General features: G+C 42.1%; 1 protein-coding gene across 2 annotated transcripts; it reads left to right on the top strand.

Moving 5' to 3' along the window:
• The first annotated feature begins 1,185 nt into the window (after positions 1-1,185).
• Positions 1,186-24,980, top strand: NXPE3 (neurexophilin and PC-esterase domain family member 3). 2 transcript variants are annotated; one of them, XM_073664618.1, is made up of 6 exons: positions 1,186-1,502; positions 7,461-7,661; positions 11,874-12,625; positions 12,871-12,944; positions 20,303-20,500; positions 22,628-24,980. In XM_073664618.1, the coding sequence occupies exons 2-6, from the start codon at positions 7,569-7,571 to the stop codon at positions 23,170-23,172; spliced, it is 1,662 nt and encodes a 553-aa protein (XP_073520719.1). In that variant the 5' UTR covers positions 1,186-1,502; positions 7,461-7,568; the 3' UTR covers positions 23,173-24,980. The 2 variants fall into 2 exon arrangements, with proteins under 2 accessions (XP_073520719.1, XP_073520720.1); XM_073664619.1 differs by lacking the exons at positions 1,186-1,502; positions 7,461-7,661 and adding an exon at positions 8,075-8,205.
• The last annotated feature ends 1,766 nt before the right edge of the window (positions 24,981-26,746 follow it).

Here is a 26,746-nt window from a genome sequence, read left to right as displayed (position 1 = left end):
GCTGACATTTTTACTGATACCATTTTGGGGCAGATGTGATGTTTTGATCGCCGTTATTGCAATGTTGCGACGACCAAAAAATGTAATTCTGACGTTTAGAGTTTTTTTTCTCGTTACGCCATTTACAGATCTGATTAATTCTTTTTTTTATTTTGATAGATCGGGCGATTCTAAATGTGGTGATACCAAATATGTGTACGTGTTTTTTTTTTATTATTATGAATGGGGCAAAAGGGGGGTGATTTAAACTTTTATATATTTTTTTATATTTTAAAACATTTTTTTTACACTTTCTGCTTGCTTCTATAGTCTCCGTAGGAGACTAGAAGCAGCAATTTTCTGATTGCTTCTACTGCATACAGGCGAGGAGCAGATCACCTGTATGCAGTAGAAATGCTCACTTGCTATGAGCGCCGACCTGCGATCATGTGACGGGGTAAGTGATGCGCTTCCGGCGCGGCGCTGTTAAAAGCCGCTGTCAGAGATTGACAGCGGCATTTAACTGGTTAACAGCAGCGGGTGAATCGTGATTGCGGGCACATGTCAGCTGTAAGAAACAGCTGACATGTGCCCTGTTCAGTGCGGGCTCAGCGCCGGAGCCCTCACTGAACCGGGGGTGATAGCTTGGTGTGTACTAATACACCCCAGGCTTTAAAGGAGTTAAAATAAAAAACACTTTATATTCACCTGTCAGCCGTCATCGCGAGTGTCCCATGGCGATCCGATCAGCTGGGGATACACTGACAGGAGCTCGATCACTCCAGGCAGTGTATAGCACTGAGCAAGGTCACTTGAGTTCATCAGCTGAAGATCAGGGATGCTGATACAGTTGAACATGAAATAACAAGGGGCCCAACTGACGGGCCCCATAGCGGCTGCGTGGTCTGCCGCCATTGGCGGTACAACTCTGGGCCCAACAGTCCATTTGGCCCATATTAGAATACCAATACTATTACTGACCCAGGATAGTTATGGGCCCAGATGGACATATTGCATTGGGAGCCACAAGCGTCACATTCCGCCCCTGGTCACATTCTCAGGCGTTTCCTGCCTGAACAGTATTATTAACCCTTTCAAAGCCACTGCCAGTCTGTAGTGCAGTCCTCACTGCCAGTCTTCACGGTGTGATCACTCAGTGCATTCACACTATTAATGACTGATTCTTGTGCCCATACACCAGCCACATTGCACTACATGCTGCCCGCATTCAGCTGCAGCTGCCAGACATGGCTCCATGTGCAGAAGAGCAGGCGCCCACCGGCCTGTGACAAGTGCAGCCCAGCAGCCTCCTCCACAGCACAGAGGAGGAGTCAGCTCCACAGCTGTGTGCTAAGCCCTGTACACCTCAGCCATTGTAGCCGGCTCTGAGCGGAGACTGTAAGGAATGGACGCCCTCCTCGGCGGCTGAGGCCTACATGAGGAAGAGGTGCTGCAGCAGGAGCGCCGGCGCTAGGGGGCGCACATCGTGAGGGCAGCTGCCATGGGAGCTCCCGGATATGGAGGTATTGGCAGAGCACAGGCACTACATGCACCAGTCTGCCACTGGCATCCCCTAGCAGTACCAGTGTTCCTATTGTAGTACAGCCTGCCTGTATCTGACCATCACAGAAGTGGTGGGAAACTTCCCTATGGGCAGAGCTTAGTTGGGCAGGACAGACTTCCCAATGCCATCTGTGAATGCCCCTATTATATGGCACTGTACCAGGCACCGTGGGCATATTATATGGGGCGCCATATAATGTGTGCGTGCACCCCAAATCCTCATCCAGTCACAAGTGATTCCTGTGCTTCATCTTCTACATATAATGAGAACGAAATCCATAACTATTATCCATACATTTAATGGGACACTCCCTTTAAAGCTGTTAAAGGGGTTATGTTCCCATGAAATCCCCAACAGCCGGCTGTTATCGGCATGGGACGGAGGCCATATATTACTGCTGGAGCTGAAAAAATGTACCATCATCCCCATGCAAATGGATAGATTACCAAAAGAGGAACCCTCCCCAGTGCAGCAGCCGCCCATAGACCTGTAATAGACCATGAGCTGTCAGTGGGAAATCCTCTTTATTGCTGGGGACTTTCCACCATGGACTTAGCTGGCAATTCATAGCTAAGTACATGTGACGCGGACAGTGCCGTGGATTTTACTGTGGATTTGCAAAGGATTATACCCTATGATAAGGGTAAAAGAGTGAAATCTGCCACAAAAAAGAAAGTCCTCAGCATGCTCCCGATTCTGGGCTTACATGGTCTATACCGGGTGACCTACTGCTGTGCTCACATTTAGAATAGTGCACTACTAGTAACATCTGATATCAAAGTGCAATTTCATAGTATCATCGTGTGTCTAGAAACCATCGATTAAAGGGAATCTGTGAGCAGGTTTTTGCTAGCTCATCTGAGAGCAGCATGATGTAGGCAAAGAGAAGCTGAAACCAATGATGTATCACACTGGGTGCCGAGGTTCTGACACAATCAGAGTTTTTAGATTTCACAATGCAGCAGAGCTGAGAAAGCTAATTCCGCCCACACCAGGCTCTGTATATACGACGAAGGCAGCCATGCCGAAACGCGCGTCGGGTCAAGTACGAGCGAGGAGCTGTTATCCGACCACTGTGGGTGTAAGTACGTGATTCGGATACATTGTTTATTGCATGAGCTGTAGTTTGGAGACCGCATTATCCAGAGTGAGTGTCTCCACTCATAGTCGAGATGTCATGTCTATATTAACTTGTTGCTCTGGGCAAATGCCTTTTTACTAAATCCCACACTGGACAGAGCTTTCAAAATGATGTGGTTTCTCCATTAACCTCCCTATGAGTTACCCTCTCAAGATCTGTATTGTGGTGCTCCGTTGTGCCAATAGGTAATTCATCTATATTGGGCAGTATACATGTTCTCTAAATAATGAATGGATATTGCTCCTCGTTGTCATGCTCTTCCATTGTTTTTACATTGTGTGCTTCTGAATGATCCTCATTTTTCACATTTAATTAATATTCTTTAATAAAGATTTTGCATTTTTCATGATTTCGGACGTTTCTTCGAAGTTTTTTGTTCTCTTTGTTTTTTATCTCTATTTTGCTTTGGTTGTCCCTATTATGTGGATTTATAAGTCCTACCTTGGGGTGTTGCCAATTTGGGTGAAATCTGTTATCCACCCCACTTTTCTATGTCTTGTGCCATCTGTATATACAATGTCTATAGACAGTGAGCTGCTTATCACAGGAGGGGCGAGTCAGACTACTAGGCACATGTTGCTGTGTCCCAGCAATGATAAGTTACTGGTCCTAAAACAATCATTGCAAAGTAAACAACAGCAAGGAGCTTGATAAGAGAGGCATCACTGAAATCTGTGTTTTAAACCCCTACAGCAGAGGTCCCCAACCTGTGGATCACAGGCCCGTATTGTTTGGCTCGCGGGCCTATATTTTGTGACTCGTGGTTCTCTACCAACTTGGTGCATTAGGACCAGGTCTAGCAAACAAGCAAGAAGAGCAGGTCTTCTGGTGACTTTTCTGTGCAACGCCGCACAGAAGAGCAGATCTGGGTGTGCATATACTTGTCCATGGGGGTGGAGAGATAAATATGGTGAGCTGGAAATAGGATGGTGCTGCCAGATATTGGGGCTGCTTGAAGATGGATAGAGTAGTGTGGTTGGAGTGCTTGATGCAAGAATACCAAATGGGGATAAGGTGAGAACCACAAGTATGCTGCCGATAGCACAGGGTGGAGCAGAGTGTTAGTGTGATTTCGGTAGGGGAAGCTTTGGCTGTCATACAGGTCATGGGGGGCTCTGGGTGTCCCTACTCACAGGGCTGTGGATGTGGCTTGTGACCATCTGTCAGAGCTGAATGTGGCTTTGGTTAAGAAAGGTTGGGGACCACCGCCCTACCTCATGCTGTCTTCATATTACATAGCAAAAACCTGCTGACAGATTCCCTTTAAAGGGCTATTCCAGTTAGAACAATTTATCACTTATCCACGCAGTAGGTGGCAACTTGCTGATTGCTGGGGTCCCCACTGATCTGAAAAACAAAGACCTTCAGTGTTTGAGTTAAATGGAGCGGTGGTCGAGCACCATTCATTGTCTGTGGGATTGCCAGAGATATCAGCCCTGTCCTGAGCCAATGAATAGGAGAGTGGTGGGCTCACCACCACTCTATTTGACCAGAGCTTTGCAGAGCCCCATCCACAGGAGCATTGGGGGGACCCTCAGGGATTAGTGATCACCTATTCTGTAGAACTCCAGCCAGGAATGCACACAGAGATTAAAGGGAACCAACCTTTCAGCAGACACCATGGCAAAGCAGCCGGTGCTATTATTACATTTAAAGGTCAGAGGTGTTCAGTTTTTTGCTCTTATTTTCTTCCCGCTTCTCACTTGAGTATGACTTTTTTTTAATCCAGAAATTGGTTCCTCAGATCTGTGTCTTTTTAGTTAGTTCTAATTTTTATGGTGTTTTCCAAGAGGGCGTTACCCACAGGACTCTCTGGGGGCGCATCTTTAACCAGCTCTGCATTATTACCCTGTGAGCCATGCCCCTTTGGCTAAAGACTGTTACAATTAGCACTAATTAAAAAGGCCCGATCTCTATAACTGTATGGCGGATTTATAAAAAAAATAATAAAAAAAATGGAATACTCAGGGGAGCAGCGGGAATAAAATAAGAGCAAAAACGAGCCACTTTTAGCTCGGTGAATGGTCCTCTCTAAAAGCTTATTCTTCATATGAGTTATCCCCTATGCGTAGGATAGGGCATGATTGCTGGAGGTCTGAAAGTGTCTGAGTGTCAGCTAATCGGGGATAACTTGTTATTTGGGAATAAACCTTTAACTATCGGTTATTTAATTTTGCGGCTTTTGATGTTTTTAAAGCACCTCTCCAGCGTGTTTTTTCTTTCAGCGTTGGAGTGGTGCTTTAACTGTAAGCCCCTGCCCCTGTTCTTACACTCACCTTCCAACGGCTGCACTTTTAACCAACACCTCTCCGGTCCCATGGCACCATCTTGTTCCCATAACGTCTGACTGGCCGGAAGTTATAAATTATGTCACAAGAGCTCAATGCAACTTTATGAGGCTCTCATAGACTTGCATTGAAAAGTGACCTCCACACCGCTCCATGAAACCCTGCAGCTGCCGGCAGGTCACTTTTCATTAGAGGCCGACGGGAGAAATGCTGGAAAATGATGGAGGCGGCGGCGGTGAGTATGAGACAGGGGGCAGGGGAATTACTTTTAAAGCACCACTCCAGAGGTGCAATAAAAAAAAAAACACAGGAGTGGTGCGTTAAACAAGTTCGGTCCATCTCCGCCAAATGACATATTCATCATAATTTACACCGCAAAAGTTACCCGACTGGAGTAACATTCCTGACGGTAGAACACGACAGTTAGGAGTTGTGCCAAATTAATTAGGACATGCAGGCCTCCTAGTGAACTTGGCACATTTTACTCTAGCGCTTCCCTCATTAGAGGGATTCTTTTATCAGAAAATGACCTATTGTTTAAATCAGATTTTTGTGTTACATGTATTTTTAATAACAGTTTGGTCATTTATATTTTTTCATATTACAAAATTGAATATTAGTTACCCTGCAATTTTCACACTGGCCACTGGGGCTATTTTAGATTTATACTTCCTATCCTTTCAGGAAAAGCAAGTCTTTTTATCATCAGAGGCAGGATGACAATCACAGGTAACTCTGGTACACACAGCTGATAACACAGGATCTACTATTCACAATAGGAGATGTCACAGCTGACCTTGCTCTTCCTCCCTTCACAATGACCTTTGCACACGCTCCTTAGACACTTCAGTACTAAAGACAACGTTGGGGTCCAACCATTCTGGTGTTGTACATGTGTTATTTCCTGAAACAATAGGAAATTAAAGGGTAACGGTGCTTTCAAGTAATTATTCAGATTAAAGTGTCCTGTGTGAGTACATGAGAAATAACACTATATCTGGCCATTGTATGATGTCTATCCTGCATCCTCACCAGTTTTCTCCCCTCCATGCGCTATCTGTAATTTGCAATCCATTGTTTGCTGGTGGAGGAGACGAGCTGCAGGGATTTCTCCCATACACAGCACAGAGAGTGGAACGCCTGATCTTCAGTCACTTTTTAGCTCACAGGGACAAGCTGCAGAAACATGGAGGCATTATACAGCAGAGCTGAGCTCTCTTACTCTGAATCAAGCTCTGATGTGAGGTAAAACACTTGTTACAGAGCTCTGCACAATGCTATTCAGTCTGCCTCTGTCCTTTCCTTCTCTGCTGCTTATTCCTCCTCTTCATAGAGGACAATGGGCATGACACTTGTAGTCCATCTCCTCCGAGCAAGACAGACTTGAGCTGATTTTTCACAGTTCAAAGGTTCTTATAATCGCCTATACTGTTGCTTTATGCAAAGATTGGTGAAAGTACAGTTCCATTGTAAAGTCTAAAAAAGCTCTAGTGGCCAATGTGAAAATTGCAAATATTTTAGTTATTTTTAATACAGATTATCACATGAAAAATAAAAGAAATGGCAACAAATAAAAAAAATACAATTAACATAAAAACCCGATTTAAACAATGGGTAATTTTCTGATAACACATTTGCTTAAAGACTGACATGCTAAATGCAGGTCTTACTGAGTCAGCACCTATGTTTTCTCCAAAGTGCTGAAGGCTTTTGGAGAACTCGGAATACGTTTTGAAATCTGGATGAAGCTTCTGGCACGGCTTGGCTTGATTGACACTTGATTCACACTCTTGTTTTCTTATGTGGTATCTCTTGAACAAGTTCATACCATCCATACGCACCTCACGCTGTCACAAACCAGAAGTCTGCAATCAAATAAAGTGCCTGTAGACTTTGATCTCAAACTTGGATAGCTCGTTTACGGCTAGCATACAGCAGCTCGATAATGGAAACCCATGCCATTTTGGCCCAGCACATAGTTTTTGTGCTGATGTTAATTTCAGAGAAAGTTTGGAAATCAGTGACCCCTTTGTGTAACTTTACGTGGTCTACTACTTCATGGCTGAGCTGTTCTGGTTCCCAAACGTCTCCACTTTTCTATATCACTCGTCGTAGTTGATCTTTGAATATTTAGAAGGGAAGAAATTTCACAAACTGCCTTGTTACAATGATGGTGTCCTATGACAGCACCATGATGAGATTCAGTGAGCTCTTTATAACAACCCATTCTTTTATAAATGTTAGTAAAGGCAGACGGCATGGCTGGGGGCTGGATTTTATACCCCTGCAGCAATGAGACTGAATGAAAGGTCTGAATTCATTGATTAAGACGTGGGTGTCAATACTTTTGTCCATATATTGTATATTGGGCAGTCAGATATGAAATGAATGAGTTCTGAACATGCACAGTCATCATTTCATGAATCGGGGCACTTCAGAGTCCTGTTCACATTGACGTCATCTTTAACGTTTTTTGTTTTCTTTCTAGAGAATATTGGAAGTAGAGGAACATGGGCAAGTGATCTAAACTATCACAAATAAGCCGGGCCATGCTCACCCAAGAACATAATATGGATGTTGGAATATCTGCAAAAAAATGTGGTGCAACTTGTACAGGTTCCAGATATGTTTTGTGCTCATCTTCTTGTTGGTGGTGCTGGTATTGGTTAGTAACATCCATCTGGTAGAGGTAAGAGAGCTTATGGAGGACTTGCCTCTGTGCTTTGGCTTTACAATTAAAGTTTTTTCTGTTAGAAAACGTATTTCATATTACTGTAATGGGGAATTCTGGGTGATATAAATAGAGGTCCTCATTTAGGATCCTCATATATTAGACAAAAAGGAGAATAGAAATTTGCTGTGAAGTTTCCTTTGTGGTGGCTTTACAGAGGATTTGAAGGGAACCTGCCAACTGTTTCATGCTACCCTAACTACAGATGCAATTAATTGAGGATCGGCTTCTCCATCCTAAAAATCCCTATTTTACTTTGTGGCGTTTCAGAGAAAAAACATAGTTAAAGAGGTTGTCCACAACTTTTACATTGATGGCCTATTTCATGAGTTAATTTTTTTTTTAAATTCTGTGGAAGCTGGGTTGAAAATCAATGTCTGACTTTCATTTGTTCATTTTCATAGATTTTAATTTATTATTACTTTTTTCAGATTCAAGTTCTTTCTGTGACCATTGTGGGTTTTTCTTTCATTAAACGAGGAGTACCAACAATTTTGACCACGTGTGTATATACCCTATGCAATTAATAGCGCTATATAAGGGAGTAAAATAAATAAAATAAATAGTTATCCATTAATTTTGACAGGCCTACACATTGCAAAATTTACTAAACTTGCCAGACCATAAGTAACCTTCAATGTTCATGTACAGCTTGCACTTTAATTTGTTTCAGTTTTCAAGCTATTCCTGGATTCTGACGAAGAGTAACCATTCATGGAAAAAGTGTGAATGGAAAGTTTCAGGACATGTCAATCACTACAGTTCTTGGACACTTTAGGCTAGGTGTACACCGCACTAGGACGTACATGCCTGACCTGACTCTTGGACTAGTCACCTCATCCCTGGGCACATTTTTAAAGAGGTTGTCCACAACTTTTACATTGATGGCCTATCCTTAGGATAGGTCATCAATGTTTGATCGGCCGGGGTCCGACACCCAGCACCCCCGCCAATCAGATGTTATCGGTGTCGGCAGCAGCCACCGGCTAGAAGTGCTTACTTGTGGAGCAGGCCATCTACTTGTAGTGGCCAGGTGCTTGGTACTGCACATCTGCCTCCCATTTGAATCAATAGAAGGCAGCCAACTCTGCAAGTAAGTACTGCAGGCCGGCGGCAGCAGCCGCAGATAGCATCTGATCGGCAGGGGTGTCGGACCCTGGTCTATCAGACATTGATGACCTATCCTAAAGATAGGCCATCAATGTAGAAGTTGTGGACAACCTCTTTAAAAATGTGCCCAGGGATGAGGTGACTAGTCCAAGAGTCAGGTCCCTGCTGATGTCTACCCACCCACTCAGTTAGACTGCTAGATCTCCGGAGAGCAGGTGGGAAAAAAACAGCAGAGATCTGCCTCCTAAACTGTCAGGCATGTACACAATGGTCACAGAAATAACTTGAATCTGACAAAAGTAATAATAAATTAAAAATCTATGAAAATGAACAAATGAAAGTCAGACTTTGCTTTTCAACCCTGCTTCCACAGAATTAAAAAAAAAATAAAACTCATGAAATATGCCTGGACAGAAATGATGGTACTCTTAGCTTAATATTTTGTTGAACAACCTTTTGAGGCAATCACTGCAATCAAACGATTCCTGTAACTGTCAATGAGACTTCTGCACCTCTCGACAGGTATTTTGACCCACTCCTCATGAGCAAACTGCTCCAGTTGTCTCAGGTTTGAAGGTTGCCTTTTGCAGACGGCATGTTTCAGCTCTTTCCAAAGATGCTCAATAGGATTTAGGTCAGGGCTCATAGAAGGCCACTTCAGAATAGTCCAATGTTTTCCTCTTAGCCATTCTTGGGTGTTTTTAGCTGTGTGTTTGGGTCATTATCCTGTTGCAAGACCCATGACCTGTGACTGAGACCAAGCTTTCTGACACTGGGCAGCACATTTCTCTCTAGAATCCCTTGATAGTCTTGAGATTTCATTGTACCCTACACAGATTCAAGACACCCTGTGCCAGATGCCTCAAAGCAGCCCCAGAACATAACAGAGCTTCCTCCATGTTTCACAGTAGGGACAGTGTTCTTTTCTTGATATGCTTCATTTTTCCGTTTGTGAACATAGAGCTGATGTGCTTTGCCAAAAACTTCCATTTTTGTCTCATCTGTCCATAGGACATTCTCCCAGAAGCTTTGTGGCTTGTCAACATGTAGTTTAGCAAATTCCAGTCTGGCTTTTTTATGATTTTTTTTCAACAATGGTGTTCTCCTTGGTCATCTCCCATGAAGTCCACTTTGGATCACACAATGACGGATGATGCGATCTGACACTGATGTTCCTTGAGCTTGAAGTTCACCTTTAATCTCTTTAGAAGTTATCCTGGGCTCTGTTGTTACCATTCATATTATCCGTCTCTTTGATTTGTCATCAATTTTCCTCCTGCGGCCACGTCCAGGGAGGTTGGCTACAGTCCCTTGGATCTTAAATTTCTGAATAATATGTGCAACTGTAGTCACAGGAACATCAAGCTGCTTGGAGATGGTCTTATAACATTTACCTTTAACATGCTTGTCTATAATTTTCTTTCTAATCTCCTGACACAACTCTTTCCTTTGCTTCCTTTGGTCCATGTTGAGTGTGGTACACACCATGTCACCAAACAGCACAGTGAGTATCTGTAGCCCTATATACAGGCCAACTGACTGATTACAAGATTGTAGACACCTGTGATGCTAATTAGTGGACACAACTTGATTTAACATGTCCTTTTGTCACATTATTTCAGGGGTACCATCATTTCTGTCCCGGCCTATTTCATGAGTTGAATTTTTAAAAAAAGTTCTGTGGAAGCAGGGTTGAAAAGCAATGACTGACTTTCATTTGTTCATTTTCATAGATTTTTAATTTATTATTACTTTTGTCAGATTCAAGTTATTTCTGTGACCATTGTGGGTTTTTCTTTCATTAAACGAGGGGTACCAACAATTTTGACTTCGTGTGTACTTGCTGCCAAAGGTATCTCTCCTAAATACTAACTTAGGCCAGTTTCACTTGAGCATAATATCGGCTTGTTTTTTCTCCAATGTTATAGCCGAGTATTCGGTCTGATTATGTGTTTAATGATTTAAACTGACACCATAATAGTTAGAGATTCTGCTCATAGTCATTGACAGTTAAAATTAAAGGGAGTCTATCAGCTGAAACACTCCTACTCCAGTGTAAACTAAGCACACAGCCTTTTAGTTGATAAAGAATCTATAGAAATCACACCTTTATTGATCTAATCACTGTTTACATTTTGTAGAAACTGAAGTTCAATGAAATATGCTAATTAGGGTGGTTGGTGCACCCATGGCGTGGCCAAGAGACTCAGAGCACCATTCTGCCCTTTGGTTTTGCATGCCCCGCCTCCTTTTACTGGTGATTCACAGCTCTGTAGAGAAAGCTCAGACAAGCCAATGGTGTCAGTCACAAGTGGAGGAGGCAGGCCATGCAAAGTCAGTGGGTGGAATGGTGAAATGGTACACTGACCCTCTCAGCCACACCAAGGGAGCACCGAGCACCATAATCAGCACATTTCATTAAACGTCAGTTTCTGCAAGATGGAGGCAGTGATTAGAACAGTAAAAGTGTCATTTTTATAATGGCTATATTCTCTACAAGCAATGTGCTTACTTTATACTATCAGTTTGAGTTCACTGACTCCCTTTAAGGCTATGTGCCCACGATGCAGAAATGCTCAGGACTATTCATGAAGATTTGCACAGATAAATGGTTGCAGCATGCTGCTTCGGCTGCAGACAAGGAGGCTGACGTATGATGTATTCATGAAAGGGGTGGGAGGGCGAGGTGCCGCTTGGCAGACTACATCCTATTACTCCACATAGGTTAAAGAGGTTTTCCACTACTAATACCAGAATCAAAACTGAAGGATATATGACCCATAAAGAGATGAGTTTACAGGAGCAGGGCAGGTAATAAAAGTGTATTAGAAAAGTGTTGGTTTGGAAGAGCTAGGACAAATGAAAGGGGGTTAAATTAGTAGTGGAAAACCTCTATAAAGGTTGCCAACCACAGTTGGGAGGGCTGAAGGAGCCTTTTTCTCTTGAATACATTATTTGTATAGGAAACAATGTACTAGAATAATCTGGTCCTATCACGTGCTGTAAATGCAGAGGGAATGTATCACATTGATTTATTGATTTCTATATTTTCTTTGCCAGCATCTGAATCATAGGATGGGTCTGGAGCCAGAATGGACAGACGCACACCGTGATGCCGCTCATTCTCTATCAACAGCAAAGAGAAAACATTGTGATTATCGACTTCAAATTCTGTCCAAATCTGAATATGAAGAACAGAAAATGCTACTGAAACTTCTGGAATGGCCCAGTCCACCGCATGTCAAGACTGAGTTTATGAAAAGTACAGATGCTGCTCATAGTCACTTTGTGATCTTACAGTCTCAGTCGCCATTTAAGGTGGGGGATATATTGGAAGTGCTAGTGAGAACATATGACTTTGAAGGAAAGCCAAAGCATTATGGAGGAGACTATTTGCAAGCAAAAATTCATTCTCCTTTCTTGAAAGCTGGAGCAGTAGGAAAGGTCCTGGACCATCAGAATGGGTTCTATAGTGTGTACTTTGCATTACTTTGGCCTGGTAGGGTGACTGTTTCAGTAATTCTGGTTCATCCAAGTGAAGGTATTCAAGTTCTTCAACGATTACGTGAAGACAAACCAGACAGAGTTTACTTTAAAAGTCTGTTCCGTTCAGGTGATTTTTCTGAAACCACAATGTGCAATGTTTGTCTGCCTGAGAAGCAACCAATATGCAATTTCTCAGACCTGAAGACTGGAGAACCATGGTTCTGCTACAAGCCCGACAAGTTATCCTGCTCAAGTCGAGTAAATCATGCTAAAGGAGGCTACAGGAAAAATCTTTTGACTTTCCACGATAACATGTTCTTTCAAAGGTATTTTCTATAATAGGTTTATTTAGTTGTTTTACTTTCATAATCCATTTATAATGCTTGGACTGGCAAAAAGTCAAGGGCAATGTCTGTAGTCTATATTCTCTATAGACAAGTGTCCATGAGGGGTTTGTAAAGTGAGGTTCTGCAAATCTAGTGAGCCATCATTCCTCTCTACAAATTGAATTAGTGCTGATCATCTAGATCACAAAGTGCTTTACACTTGTTCTTTTTTCATTCCCTTTAAGTGGTGTGAACATTAAAGTACCTATCCTGGCAAGTGGTCCAGATTCAGTGACTGTACATCCTTGGAGAGTGAAAGGTATTTCTTTTCATTTTTTCATACTAAAGTAGATTGTGTTGGACTTATATATTTTTCCTGTGGGCATAAAATTGGGATCAGGTGAAAAGAAGCAGAGCAGATCGATGAGATCCATTTCATAAACTGCTTTAAAACAATCACTGTTTTAGGGCATGTTCACACGGCATTTTTAAGAAGTCTTTTGGAGTGGGCCAACTCTGAAAATCACCTGAACAATCGCTAAAAAACCTCTAACTTTTAATTTCTGTTGAAATTCAACTTGCTGTTCATAATTCAAGCTTTTGATCTTTTTTTATTTGTTCACGTTTCCAAAATGGCAAGTGTTTAAAACAAGTGACCTTGACCATTGACCATTCTCCATTTTCTGTTATGTAGTTGCGCCATACTTTACATAAGAAGTCAATTGGAGGGCTACAAAAATACTACAAAGACCCTACAGCATTTTTTTGATAGTTTTGTAAGGGTCCTGATGCTTACGAGTCCCTACATTAAATACAAAAGCAAAGCCACAAGAAGAATTAAAATTCCCCCAAAATTCAAGAAAAAAACACAGCAAAAAAAAGCAGCAGCATTTACCCGCTCAGATCTTCAGACCTAATGCACTACCAGGATGCTGCAGACATGGGGTGCTAGTACCGGGCAGCCCACCTATTCTAATAGTATGGGCGTAATTAATAGGCTGTAAGCTGGATACTGTGCACTACCCATGTGTGAACAGCACCCTATACAAGCTTATTTTTTGTGCAATTCTAATGCTAAGCAATCACCCCTTCCATGAAATAGTAGGTTGTGAGTGATTGTCTCATCAGTATTTTGCACCTGTGTAGCCGCCATCTTTGTTATATGGGTTTGCTGCATCCTGGTAGAGCATTAGGTCTGAAGATCTGAGCAGGTAAATACTGCTGGTTTTTCTTGAATTTTGGGGACATTTTAATTCTTCTTATTATGGCTTTGCTTTTTGTACTTAATGGATTTAAAAAATGAAGCGGTTAAAAAAAATAATTTTAAGATGCTAAAAGAAAATTATGAAAACACTTCAGGAAACGTTAACTAAACGCCAACAAAAATGCTTTGGAACAAAAAAATGCATAGAAAAAAAAATACACATAGAAGAAGCCTTTCTTGAAGCAGTTTCTGCTTGAAAAATTGTGATTTTTGACCTCTTGGGGGAAAAAAAAACATGTGTGCACATACTAATAAAGGGGTTGTCCAGGCTTGGGGTTCAAGTCTGCAGTCACTCTAACAGAGACCACACACTGTGTACAGGTGAATTGAGTGAGGCTGGGCATGTCTAGTTGGAATGTGTCCAGAAGTTTGCAAATTGTTATATTTGCGGTGACATGCACCGACTCCGTAGAATCCTGACTGCACGCAGTGTTCGCACGTAGTGACTGCAGACTAGTACCCCAAGGTCCAGCAACACCAATGGTCACAATCCATGCCAAAATTAGAAATTGAAATCTTTTACTCTTCCTGGACCCAGGATAAGGCCACGTCGACATTTTCAGTATTTTTCCTCAGTATTTGTAAGACAAAACCAAGAATGGAACAGTCAGATGAAAAGTATAAGGGTATGTGCACACGATCAGTGTTCACTGTAGATTGGACGCAGCGCACTTGTGCTGCGTTCAATCCGCAGCGGCCAGATATTACAGCATAGCGGATGGGATTTATACAAATCCCATGTCCACTATGCGTCTGCGGCACACCCGCTGAAACTGTCATGCGGCGCGTCTTTCCAGACTTCAGCATGTCAATTTCTCCTGCGAGTCCGCATGCGGGCTTTCCCCATAGACCTAATCTCAATGGGGAAAGTCCGTAGGTTAAAAAAAAAATAAAGAAAGAAAGAAAGAAAAAAAAAAAAGAGGCCGGCGCTCATTTGCATAATGACAGAAGCCGGAGGCGCGGCTTGAACTGAATACGGGCAATGTCTGGCTGCGGGCTGGGGCGGTGAGCTGCACAGATTTCCGGTGTGCGTGGCCACCTTCCTGAAGCTGTCGTCTACAGGAAAATGGCCGCCCAAGCTGCAAGTCAGTGCATGCGCCGGCTTGGGCGGCCATTTTCCTGTGGATCACAGCTTCAGGAAGTGACACCGGAAACCCGCTCTGGCCCTCAGCCAGACACCCGCAGCATGTCACCTTCTCCTCCTTTTGATGCCGCCGCCGCCAAGGAGGGAGATCCCGCTCCACCACCACCGCAGGTACGCAACGTTCGGGCTATAAGACGCACCCCTTTTTCCTCCCGAATATGGGGGGGAAAAGTGCGTCTTATGGTCCGAAAAATACCGTAGTTTATGTTCTTAAACCAGAAATGGCAGCAGCAAAAGCAAGACCCCTGTCGGATATAATCACTTTTATCAAAACCTGCCTCCCGAGCCCAGCCTCATAGTTTGAGAAGCTTTGCCCTAGACAACTACTCTGCACATTACTGTTCACTTATCTGTTTTAGAAAATACTTACATTCCCTGTAAAATAAGAATTCTGGATAATCTTTTTTTTTTTTTTTTTTTTTCTTTAGAACTTCGCGGTGCCTTTCCTCTTTTATTCATGTTAGGCTATGTGCCCATGATGCAGATTTGAAGCAGAAATTTCCTCAGCGTTTTTTCCTCTCCCTGGCAGAAAAAACGCATGCATTTTTTACGCGTTTTTATATGCGTTTTTCCAAGCGATTTTGAGCATCACTCAAATGCATTTGGAAAAGGGCTTGACAATATAAGTTGGCCACACAATATAAATCCATGCAACTGGCATGGATTTATATTGTGTGACCAACTTATGAGGAGAGTTCTTCTTTCCAACAGTGCATCTATAGTAAAAAAAAAAAAAAAAAAAAAAAGAATTAAAGAGGAAAAAAAAACCTTTATACTCACCTCTCCGGCGGCCCCCGTTCTCCTCCCAGCGACGATCCTTTCTCCTCGGCGTCCCGCAGTGTACTGGCAGGACCTGTGGTGACGTCATTTAGTCAGCTGATGGTCACGTGACCGCTGACATCAGGTGACGGTCGTGTGACCATCAGCTGACTAAATGACGTCACCGCAGATCCTGCCAGTACACCGTGGGACGCCGAGGAGAAAGGATCGCCACCGGGAGGAGACCGGGGGCCGCCGGAGAGGTGAGTAAGAATAATTTTTTTTATTTTTTACTTTATATTCTTTTTTAACTTGCGGCTACAATGGTGCCTGGGTCGGATGAGAGTCTTCTCTTCTCCAGACCCGGGTACCATCCGCGCATTTAACCGCATAAAGTCCACATGTAAAAATCTATACATGCATTGAACCGCATAAAATCCGCAAGTCAATGGGCGCAATTTTGCCACGAAATCGCACCCAAATTGGTTGTGCTGCGGATTTTTCCGCAATGATAATCCGCAGCGGAAATTTCCACAACATTTGCACAGCACATGCGGATTATCATTGGTAAACATGGCAGACATCTTAGCAAGCGATTTTAATGCGCTTCCGTGGCAGAAATGCCGCCGTGGAATCATATTCATTCCGCATCGTGGGCACACAGCCTTAAATGGATTCTCTGGGTAAAAATAAAAGCTCTCCTGGGGTTTGAATCTGTAAAAAAAAAAAAAAAAAAAAATAACATCTGGGTCTGACCTGGGTCCAGTTCAGACTGCTCCTTATCTGTGCCAGCAAGAGGAGACATCACCATTCCACCAGCCGAAAGGATCGCTGCTAACTGTGATTGTCGGCAGGGGCCGGGTAACTTGAACAGCGCATCATTGGGTGTTTTTCTCATGCATCACTGTTCAAAATCACCTGACTGCTGCAGCCAATCACAGTCTGCAGAGCCATTCGGTCGTGGAATGGAGAGGACTCATCTTCCTGTACCAATGGACATCTCTGAGCAGCTTGTGCTGAATTCAGGTGGATGCTGGTAGGTGAGTATTATTAAATTTGATTTTCACAGATCCAAGATCTTGGGAAATTTTCTTTTTGCCTGAACAACCCCTTTTAAATTCTGTATATATACATTAGCTACTATTTGTTATAAATGCTACCATTTGCCACATCACTATTCATGTCCCCAAACGCTTGGACCAGTCAGTGCCAGACTGTGTAAGGATACACACTATTAAAGGGAATCTGTCAGTAGGTTTTTGCTATGTAATCTGGGGACAGCATGAAGTAGAGGCTGAGACATAGATTTCAGAGATGTGTCACTTATTAGGCTGTGTGCTGTTGTTTCAATACAATGAATGTTTTATCACCAGGAAATTATCACTGCTTGGACTACAGCTCCTGGTCCGCCCACGCCTCCTCCTCTGATAAGCAGCTCACTGTCAATAGATAATGTTCACAGAGACCTGTGGTTTGGGTGGGATCAGCTTTCTGAGCTCTGCTTTTTTGCTACATCTAAGAACTCTGATTGTGTCACAACTGCTGCACCCAGTAAACTAAGTGATACATTGTTGGATTCAGGGTCGCTTTTCTTACATTATGTTGCTCTCAGATGAGGCAGTAAAAACCTAGTGACAGATCCCCTTTAACAAGGAGAATGATGGTATACCCTGTTGACAATTTAGTCATAGATTTCCAGGAAGAATAACAGAAAAATGGCACCACACAAGGTTTAATGAACTTTTTTTCATGGCTTATACCTTTATTTACTAAAACAGACTTGTCAGGAGGTCTGACAGGCCATCTTTCATTGTTCACTTCATTCACTCTATGTTGAAGATCCAGAGTCCTTGTCACTGGTCCTAATAATAGAACCTAGTGACTCCCCTAGCATGAGCTATGCGAGTTTCCATAGCCTACCTAGATAATATCAGCCTGGCAGTGTGCCATAACATATAATAGGCCGTCAGTGAGACATCTTAGTATTACACTCTACATCTCTTCTGTCGATAAATTGATAACTTGTGTACTTTTCTTACTTTTTCGGCTTTTGTTATTTATTTTTTTTATCTTCCAAGGGCAATAACTTTTATTTTTTCCATCAACTGCTATATGAGGGCTATGCGTTCTTTGTTGTGGGGTGGAATCAAGTACTTTTACTGCTTTTTGAAAAAGTGAAAATTTACTTTTTATTGTTTCTATATTCTGAGATCCATTATCCATTGATGTAGCTATGTGAAATCTTGTTTTTTCTGGGGTAAATTTTTATATGTTTTATTGATACTATTTTGGGGCTGCATGAGATTTTTTTTTTTTATTGCTTTTTATTTCATTTTTTGAGAGACCGTGATTAAAAAAAAATGGGAATTTTCATTTTTACAGCAATCCAAATTTTGGTATACAGTTTCTTAATTCTCCTAAGAGACTTGAACCTGAGACCATTCAATCACTGGTACAATACACTGCAACACTTTTGCGGCTTAATGAATCAAGTGCTTCTGTTACACAGCTTGTTCGGGTGCCAGAAATTTACGCCAGACCCCTTATTGCCTACATTTGTGCAGTAAGTTACGCTACTTAAACTTATGATGAATTTGACCAGACAATGTGAGAATGCCCCCACACCACAACCATATTGGTGTAGCTGGCTAAGACTGGCATGTAAACGCTAAAAGCTGCAATATTTTTGTACAACTGCCGAGTTGTGCAAAAAATATTGCGACTCATTAAGGTGTTTACGCCCAATTTCTTTCTTAAAGAGGTTGTCCACTACTTTTTGATTCATAGGGAATAGGTCATCAATGTCTGATCGGCCGGGGTCCGACATCCAACACCCCCGCCAATCAGCTATTATTGGTGTAGCCGACAGCCGGAAATGCACAATGACTGCGGGTGGGTACAGCACATCTGCCTCCTATTCAAATCAATTGGAGGCAGATGTGTAGTACCCTGCGGCAGCCACTATTAGGAGAGTGCCAGCTCCGCAGGTGGTGTCAATCAGGTTCCTGATCATCATTCTTGGCAGTTGATTGCTGTCCTTGCAGAAAACCCTAAACGCTGACATGACCCTGGTGTGTCCCAGTTACTCCCACCCTAACAAGGACAGTCCACAGCTATCCCTGTATGAAAAAATAGCCCTAGACTGTCCCTCCGACGCGTTTCTCCCAAGCAGGGTTCATAAGGGGAGTTCAGCATGGTCCATTTAACCATAGAGTCTGGCCAATTCAAAACACCCCCCCGTCTATGAAGTCATATAGCTGCAGTGACACCAGGTGTCTCTCGGAAAGTGGTGACACAGGCAAAATTTTGCAAATTTCAGAATTTTTTTCACCACTTAAATAAAACAAAAGCTATACATATTTGGTATCTGTGTAATCGTACTGACTTGTAGAATTATATTGCCAGGTCAGTTTTACCATAAAATCAACATTGTATATAAAAAAACAAACAAAATACAATTGCAGAATTGCACTTTTTGTTTTGCTATTTCGACCACACTTCATTTTTTTTCCCGGAATGGTGTCATTTGAAAATTACAACTCGTCCCACAAAAGACAAGCCTTCGTACGGCTATATCAGCGGAAAAATAAAAAAGTTATGACTCTTGGAATAATGGAAGGAAAAAAACTGAAAATCGCCGGTTCCTTAAGAGGTTAATGTAAGAAGCGGTTTATTACCAGGTGTCCTAAAGAAACCGGAGTCTTCCTTCCACCAGGTTAGCTGTCAATCACTGCGCGTGGATGGGTGATACAAGAATCACAAGCTTTTTCCATAACCATCGTCGGCATTTAACTTGTTGTCGAGCACCTCTTATGTACAATCTGACATCGGGCATGGAGGGCGGCTGCTGTACACAAATGGGACAGTTGCCAAGGCGGATCTGAATCCAGTCCAGCACCCAGCGGGTCTTGTCTAGTTAATGAGATGCTTAATCAAATAACAGAAAGTGATGGACCTGACAGATGTGCCATAATTAGGACTTGGGAAATTCCCTATACTTTCCTTTTCTATACATTTTTACTTTTTCTTTATTTTTTTCTAAAATTGAAACCTAAATCCCTCCGTTCACTCATTTTTTCATTCATTATTATTAGCATATGACCTAACTATACATTATCAATGGTTTCTGTTTTTTTTTTTTTCACTTTATTTAAACTACAGAAACCGCTGCTTACACCCCAATTGGCGTTTTTTTTGGACAGTTTTTGAAGATTTGTATTATTTAAGCTGGGAAACTGTCTCTGTCTACATCTTTATTTTGGTCCCCCTGAGGAATAGGTCCATTCGATGTAGAAGCGCGTTGGGAATAAACTGCACTCTCTCTGTTCATCTCAATCCTACAGTGGCGCTCACCCGCATTTCTCCTTTTTGGCATAATTATGACTTTGATTTTTTAGGATTTCACAACGCTGAGCAGATATTTTTAAGTAAGTTTGAAAATGTGCAGACGATCCATGTTTGTCAGTATGGTAATGTATCAAGTGTATGGTTTTCTATTCTTGTTTTTTAGAGAAATATTTTCTTGGCAGCTCGAAGTTTCTCCCGTCGGGTTATTATTATCGCGATCAATGGATGTCTGGGAGATCCATACTGTGGCAGTTCGAGCAGTCTTCTGACATCACTGACTGTTTACAAGGGAAGGTGGTGCATTTGTTTGGAGACTCGACAATAAGGCAGTGGTTTGAATATCTCACAGATGTGGTGCCAGGTCAGCTTCATTTTGTTCCTCATACATCACACTGTACCAAGTAACTTGCATTGTGGAATAATATTACCATTGAGCACACTTTGTAGCAGAAAAGCTAAAAGATGGGTGATAAAGGTTCCTCATCACACAAGCTCGGTGAGTAGAGCAAGAGTAGAGTGCCCTGCCAAGTCTTCTAATGTGTTTGGGACTTTCAGAAACAGCTGATTCTGTCCGCCCCATTATGGAAATCACAGGATTGATAAGCAGTGCTAATGATGTTTAAATGCTGAAAAATTGAAAATAAAGTTTTCAAAGCATCTCGATGTATTGAGTTTGAGCCCCACTCAATGAAATACACGCACTTACACACTTTGGCATCCCATCAATGAGGTTATAAATGGCCGCTTCCTTTGCAATTGCTGACCAATGGCGTCCCAGATATGCTCAATGGGAGACTAGTCCGAAGAAGCTGCAGGCCACGGTAGCACGTTGAGGCCATGCAGGCTGCTCACGGTAACACAAGCAACATGTAACCTGGCATTGTTGTGTTGAAAAATGGCTCCTGGGACCCTTTTCACCACTGGTTCCACGACCAAACCAATGTATCACCGAGCTGTAAATTTACCTGGATTGAATACTCAAGGGGTGTCCCTACCATACATTAAGCCACCTTACACCATAATTCTGGAAGTAGGACTGATGCGACGTTCCTCTTGAACACCTCTTCATTGTCCTCACAGCAAAGTTTATCATGGTGCAGAGCAAGACAGAAAAAAAGACTAGAATGGAGGCCTATTCTGTTCAGTGATCAGTCCCACTTTTGTCTTGGATGCAATGATAGCCAGAGATTGGTCTGGAAAGCACCGCGATGAAGAGGCCTTCACAAGAGAACCGAACGCCGATCCTAGTCCCGGCATTATAGTGTGAGGTGGCATCATGTACGGTAGCCGGACTCCTCTAGTCTTCATTCCAGGTACTCTAACAGCTCAGAATTACATTGCTTTGGCCGTGGAACCAGTGATACGACCACTTCTTCAAAGTGTCAAAGGACGACAACACCAGGCTGCATGTTGCTTGTGTTACTGTGCCCAGACTGCGTGGCCTAAACCTGCTACCATGGCCTGCAGTGTCTCTGGACTTGTCTCATGACTGAGACGTCATTTGTTCAGTAATTATACAAGTAGCTACCCTCAGCGGATCTTGATCTTCTGTGTCCAAGTGCATTCAGCGAGCCAAAACATTCCTCAGACAACCATTAATGACCTCATTGATGGCATATTAAGGTGTGCAAGTCATTGTGGTGCTCATACACAATACTGAAAAAAATCCAGATCTTTTGAAAATGTGATTTCTGTTTATTCATCATTTGCATTTGTCTATCGATCCTGTGCTTTTAATAATTCCACTACTCTTTTTTTTTTTTTTTTTTTTTGTTGCAATTCCAATGTTAAAGAGTGTATATACATCATGTATGTGCAGGATTCAACGTGCCCACTGGGGAGCAGCTGATTCCCCCGGTGGATCTCTGTGCAGGAATAAAACACTTACTCCCCCACCCCATATGGGCAGCAGTATGCTAAATACATTTGTTTCACGATGTACAGACTAAGGCTGGAGTCCAGTTGCAAGCGTGAGCTGAGTGTCAGTGCACTGATCCTCACGGAGGAGATGGAGAATGTAATTTCTCCATCTTCTCCACTGCCAGCATCCGCGGTAATCGCACTGCACTCTTATGACATCCGAGTGTAGTGCGATGTTTCACACGCACCCTTAGACTTGTACGGGTGAGTACGATCCGAATATTGGATGAAATCGCAGCATGCTCCAATTGTTTTCTCATGCTGAATCGGCATGAGGAAATAATCGCAGATCTGAGCTGCCCCATAGTATAACACTGGGCCGAGTGCAACGTTTTATCGCATAGCACTCGGCCGTGTTATACGCTCGTGTGAGCGAGCCCTAAAGCAGCATCTTCTCATTCAGTCAGCAACCTACTGGGTTTATTAATATATAGAAGCATAAGTAAATTTGTGACAGAGGCTAATGTAATGTTTGCATGTCGCTGAAAAGTGGGACTTAATGTTACTTTGTGTGTACATATATAAAACAATCAGGATTTATTCTACAGTTTCTTCTTCTCTTCTTTAGACCTGAAGCCCTTTGACCTGGGAAGCCCTAAGAATGTCGGCCCATTCTTGTCTGTTGATGTTGACCATAATATCATGCTGAAATTCCGCTGTCATGGGCCCCCTATTCGCTTCTCAACTGTGTCAAGCAATGAGCTGCGTTATATTGCCAATGAATTGGATGGTATAGTGGGAGGAAAGAACACTGTGGTCGCCATAACAGTCTGGTCCCACTTCAGCACGTTTCCAGTAGAGGTGTACATAAGACGCCTTAGGAACATACGAGCTGCTGTGCTTCGCTTACTGGAGAGCAGTCCGGACACGGCTATTATCATTCGCTCTGCCAATGTTCAGGAACTGGGACCCGAAGTCAGCCTCTTCAACAGTGACTGGTACTCGCTGCAGCTGGACACTCTAATGAGGGCCATGTTCTCTGGACTTCGCGTTAAAATTGTGGATGCTTGGGAGATGTCACTTGCTCACTATCTGCCACATGCACTACACCCTGACCGCATCATTGTAAAGAATCAGATAGATGAGCTCTTGTCATTTGTCTGTCCCAATTGAATTCTTGTTTCTTTAGGTATTAATTTATGTTTGTTTGGTTTTTTTTTCAAATAAATTAACTTGAAATGTGAAATCCTCAGTCAGTGTTCACATAAAATGCATCATGTGAACATGGCCTTATAGTAACCTGAATTCATTTTGGTATAGGTTTTTCTGTAGCTGCTATTCATTCACTCGTTTGCACTAGTTTGTGTTTTTGGAGCAGGCTCAATTTCTGGCTCCTGTTTGCCGATAATATTTTACTTTAAAGTGGTTGTCCGGTATTTTAATATTGATCGCCTATTTTTAGGATAGTTCATCAATACCAGATCAGTGGAGGTGTGACACCTGCCTGCTGATTTTGTCATTTCCAGTGTGGGAGACTGTCAGATACGATGAGTTCCGTCACCTACATAGTGGCCGCACATTCACCCCTATTGGAATGAATACGAGCAGATCTGCAGTACCTCACTTGCACCACTCTGCAGTTGACGGAGCTATGCTGTTCGGCTGCCCAGCTAAGCCTATCCAGCCGTCACCGGAACAGCTGATTGTTGGGGGTGCCGGGTGTCACCCCACAACCGATCTGGTATTGATGACCTCTCCTAAATATAGGCCATCGCTATATAAGTACTGGACAACCCCTTTAATATGTCCGAGAGTGCCCTTACTTGTGGAGCCGATGGCAAAAGGTGACGCCCTTACACTAGATCTGAAGTCATACTGTGTATTCTCATTTTTTATCTTCGTTCAGTTTAGTTGCCACGTTGTTAGAACTGCTTTTTTCTAATTTTAGGCTACATTTTCAGATATGCCAACAATCTTCGTCAGTCTTCAGAAGTTTCTGCATGATCCTGCAATCAGTCTTAGACATTCTATTTCTTTTCTCCTGATCCCTTTTCATGTTCGCTGGTTATTGGTTGACAGTGAATGTGTAGAGGATAGAAATCAGACTGGGCAGGATCCAATTAGAGGAGAAGATTAAAGGGCTGGGCCACTTTCTGGTATAATGTATTCTCCTAACTCCTCACACTTCAGCTCAAGCTCCCCAACTGCCCACATATTGGATGGCGCAACCATAGGCGTGACAATAGTGTTAGTCATGTGATATTCCCACAGGACGGCTTCTCTGGATATGCTCACTTCCGCTCTGCATAGTAGCTTAATATGGCTGTGCTAGTGCAAGCAGTATAATCTCTCATTCATACGTGGCCAAAAGCTTTCTGTCGGTGGGCATGGCTGGAAATGGAAAGGGCATGTGTGTCATGTATAAAGAGCTGGAAACGTTTCACGTAAATTAAACGTCACCAACCAATAACAAGAGTGAGAAGTCATATATTGGGGAAAGGTGCTTCCAAAGGGCACCTTTCCCCAATATATAGCTTTAGGGTTTATTTCCAGTTTGCATGTTACTCTGCCCTCTATTGCAATTCTCTTAGGTCCCGTAACATAATCATTTTTTTGGGAAAATGTATTTTACTTTCTCCAAATTCATGTGCGTCAATGTGCCACTCTTGTGAATTTGGTTTCTAACCAATGAAGTCGTCTTAATTTTCATCGGAAAGTGAGAGTAAATAATAGGATAGCAATTGTTACATCATGTGATTAGCAACATACCTTTTTGTATGCACTAAGTTTCATTAAAATAAAAATATTGAATTATTAAACAAGCCATTTAAAAATTGAGATATATTTTCCTTGATGGTGGAAGAATTTACTTTTCTATGTTTGTTTTATTTATTAGTACATTTTGTGTAAACTTTAGTACAAGTTTCTAGAACTGTCTCAAACTGATAAAATTTAATAAAGTGTTTTGTATTTTTTATTAATATTTTATTGTCTTTTTTTATCATTATTTCTTGTAAAGCAACATTCGTTTCCAGGTCGCTGATCATGGGAAATATAGGAAGAATCTTTATCTTTAACCCCTTCAGCCCCGAGCCCTTTTTCACTTTCCTGACCAGGCCAAATTTTACAATTCTGACCAGCGTCACTTTATGAGGTAATAACTGGAACACTTCAACGTATACCAGTGATTCCGACATTGTTTTTTTTTTTTGACATGTTGTACTTCATGAAAATGGTAAATTTAGGTCGATAGTTTGTGTTCATTTATGAGAATATCAAACATTTTGCAAAAATTTTTAAACTTTGCAATTTTTAAACTTTGAATTTTTATGCCGTTTAAACCAAATAGTTATACCACTCAAAATAGTTAATAAATAACATTCCTCACATGTCTACTTTACATCAGCATAATTTTTTAAATATATTTTTTTTGTTAGGAAGTTTAAAGGGTTAAAAGTTTAATCAGCAATTTTTAATTTTTCCAACACAATTTACAAAACCATTTTTTTTTAGAGACCACATCACATTTGAAGTGACTTTGATGGACTTATGTCAAAGAAAATACCCAAAAGTGACATCATTTTAAAAACTGAACCTTTCAAAGTGCTCAAAACCACATTCAAACAGCTTATTCACCCTTTAGGTACATCACAGGAATTAAAGCAATGTGGAAGGAATAAATGCAAATTTTAATTTTTCATAAAAAAAATGTTGCTTTTCATTTTCACAAGGAAACAGGAGGAAATGGACCATAAAATTTGTTGTACAATTTTTTCCTGAGTGCACCCATACCCTATATGTGGTGGAAAACTACTGTTTGGGCGCACGGCAGGGCTCTGAAGGGAAGGAGCACCATTTGACTTTTGGAGAGCAAAAAAATCACTGGAATAGATAGTGGACGCCATGCTGCATTTGCAGAGCCCCTGATGTGCCTAAACAGTGGAAACCCCGCACTAGTGACCCCATTTTGGAAACTACACCCCTCAAGGAACTTATGTAGCGGTATGGTGAGCACCTTGAACCCACAGATGCTTCACAGAATTATATACGTTACATAGCTTGAAGAAAGTCCATCAAGTTGAACTTTTTTTTTTTTCACTAAATTAACTATAACCTACCATGTTATGTGTACTGAGGAAAGCATCCAGCCCTTTTATAAAAGCTGTTATAGTGTCGGCCATTACTACCTCTTATGGTAGGGCATTCCACAGTCTGACTGCTCTAACTGTAAAGAACCCTTTCCTATTTAGCTGCCAGAATCGACTTTCTTCCACTTGTAATGACAATCCCCTGGTCCAATCCCCTGGTCCTTAGTAAGGTCTTTGGAAGAAATAAGTCATGTGCCAGTCCTTTGTACTGACCATACATATGGAGATCTCCTCTGAGACATATTTTTTCTAAGCTATATAAACCCAACTTTTCCAATGTCTCATCGCATGGGAGGCCTTTCATCCCTTGTAATCGAGTTGCCCGCCTTTGAACTTACTCTATTCTTTTTTAAATGTTGAGCCCCTAACTGGATCTTGTATTCCAGATGTGGCTTTACAAGTCATCTATAGAGGGGTTACAATATGTTGGGAGCACAGGATTTTATCTCTTTTTATACACCCTAAAATTGTGTTTGCTTTTGCAGCTTCTGCTTGACATTGCGTACTGCTGTTCAGCTTAGTTGTAATCAGAATACCCAAGTCCCGAGTATACTCACATTTAATGTATATGCAGAAATAGGATTACTTCATCCTAGGTG

The sequence above is a fragment of the Phyllobates terribilis genome, unplaced genomic scaffold, assembly GCF_046119375.1.
Source record: "Phyllobates terribilis strain yellow unplaced genomic scaffold, ASM4611937v1 Scaffold_2__4_contigs__length_985480577, whole genome shotgun sequence".
Classification (NCBI taxonomy): domain Eukaryota; kingdom Metazoa; phylum Chordata; class Amphibia; order Anura; family Dendrobatidae; genus Phyllobates; species Phyllobates terribilis.
Note: the sequence above shows the minus strand (reverse complement) of the source record. Positions and strands in the feature narration are given on the sequence as shown.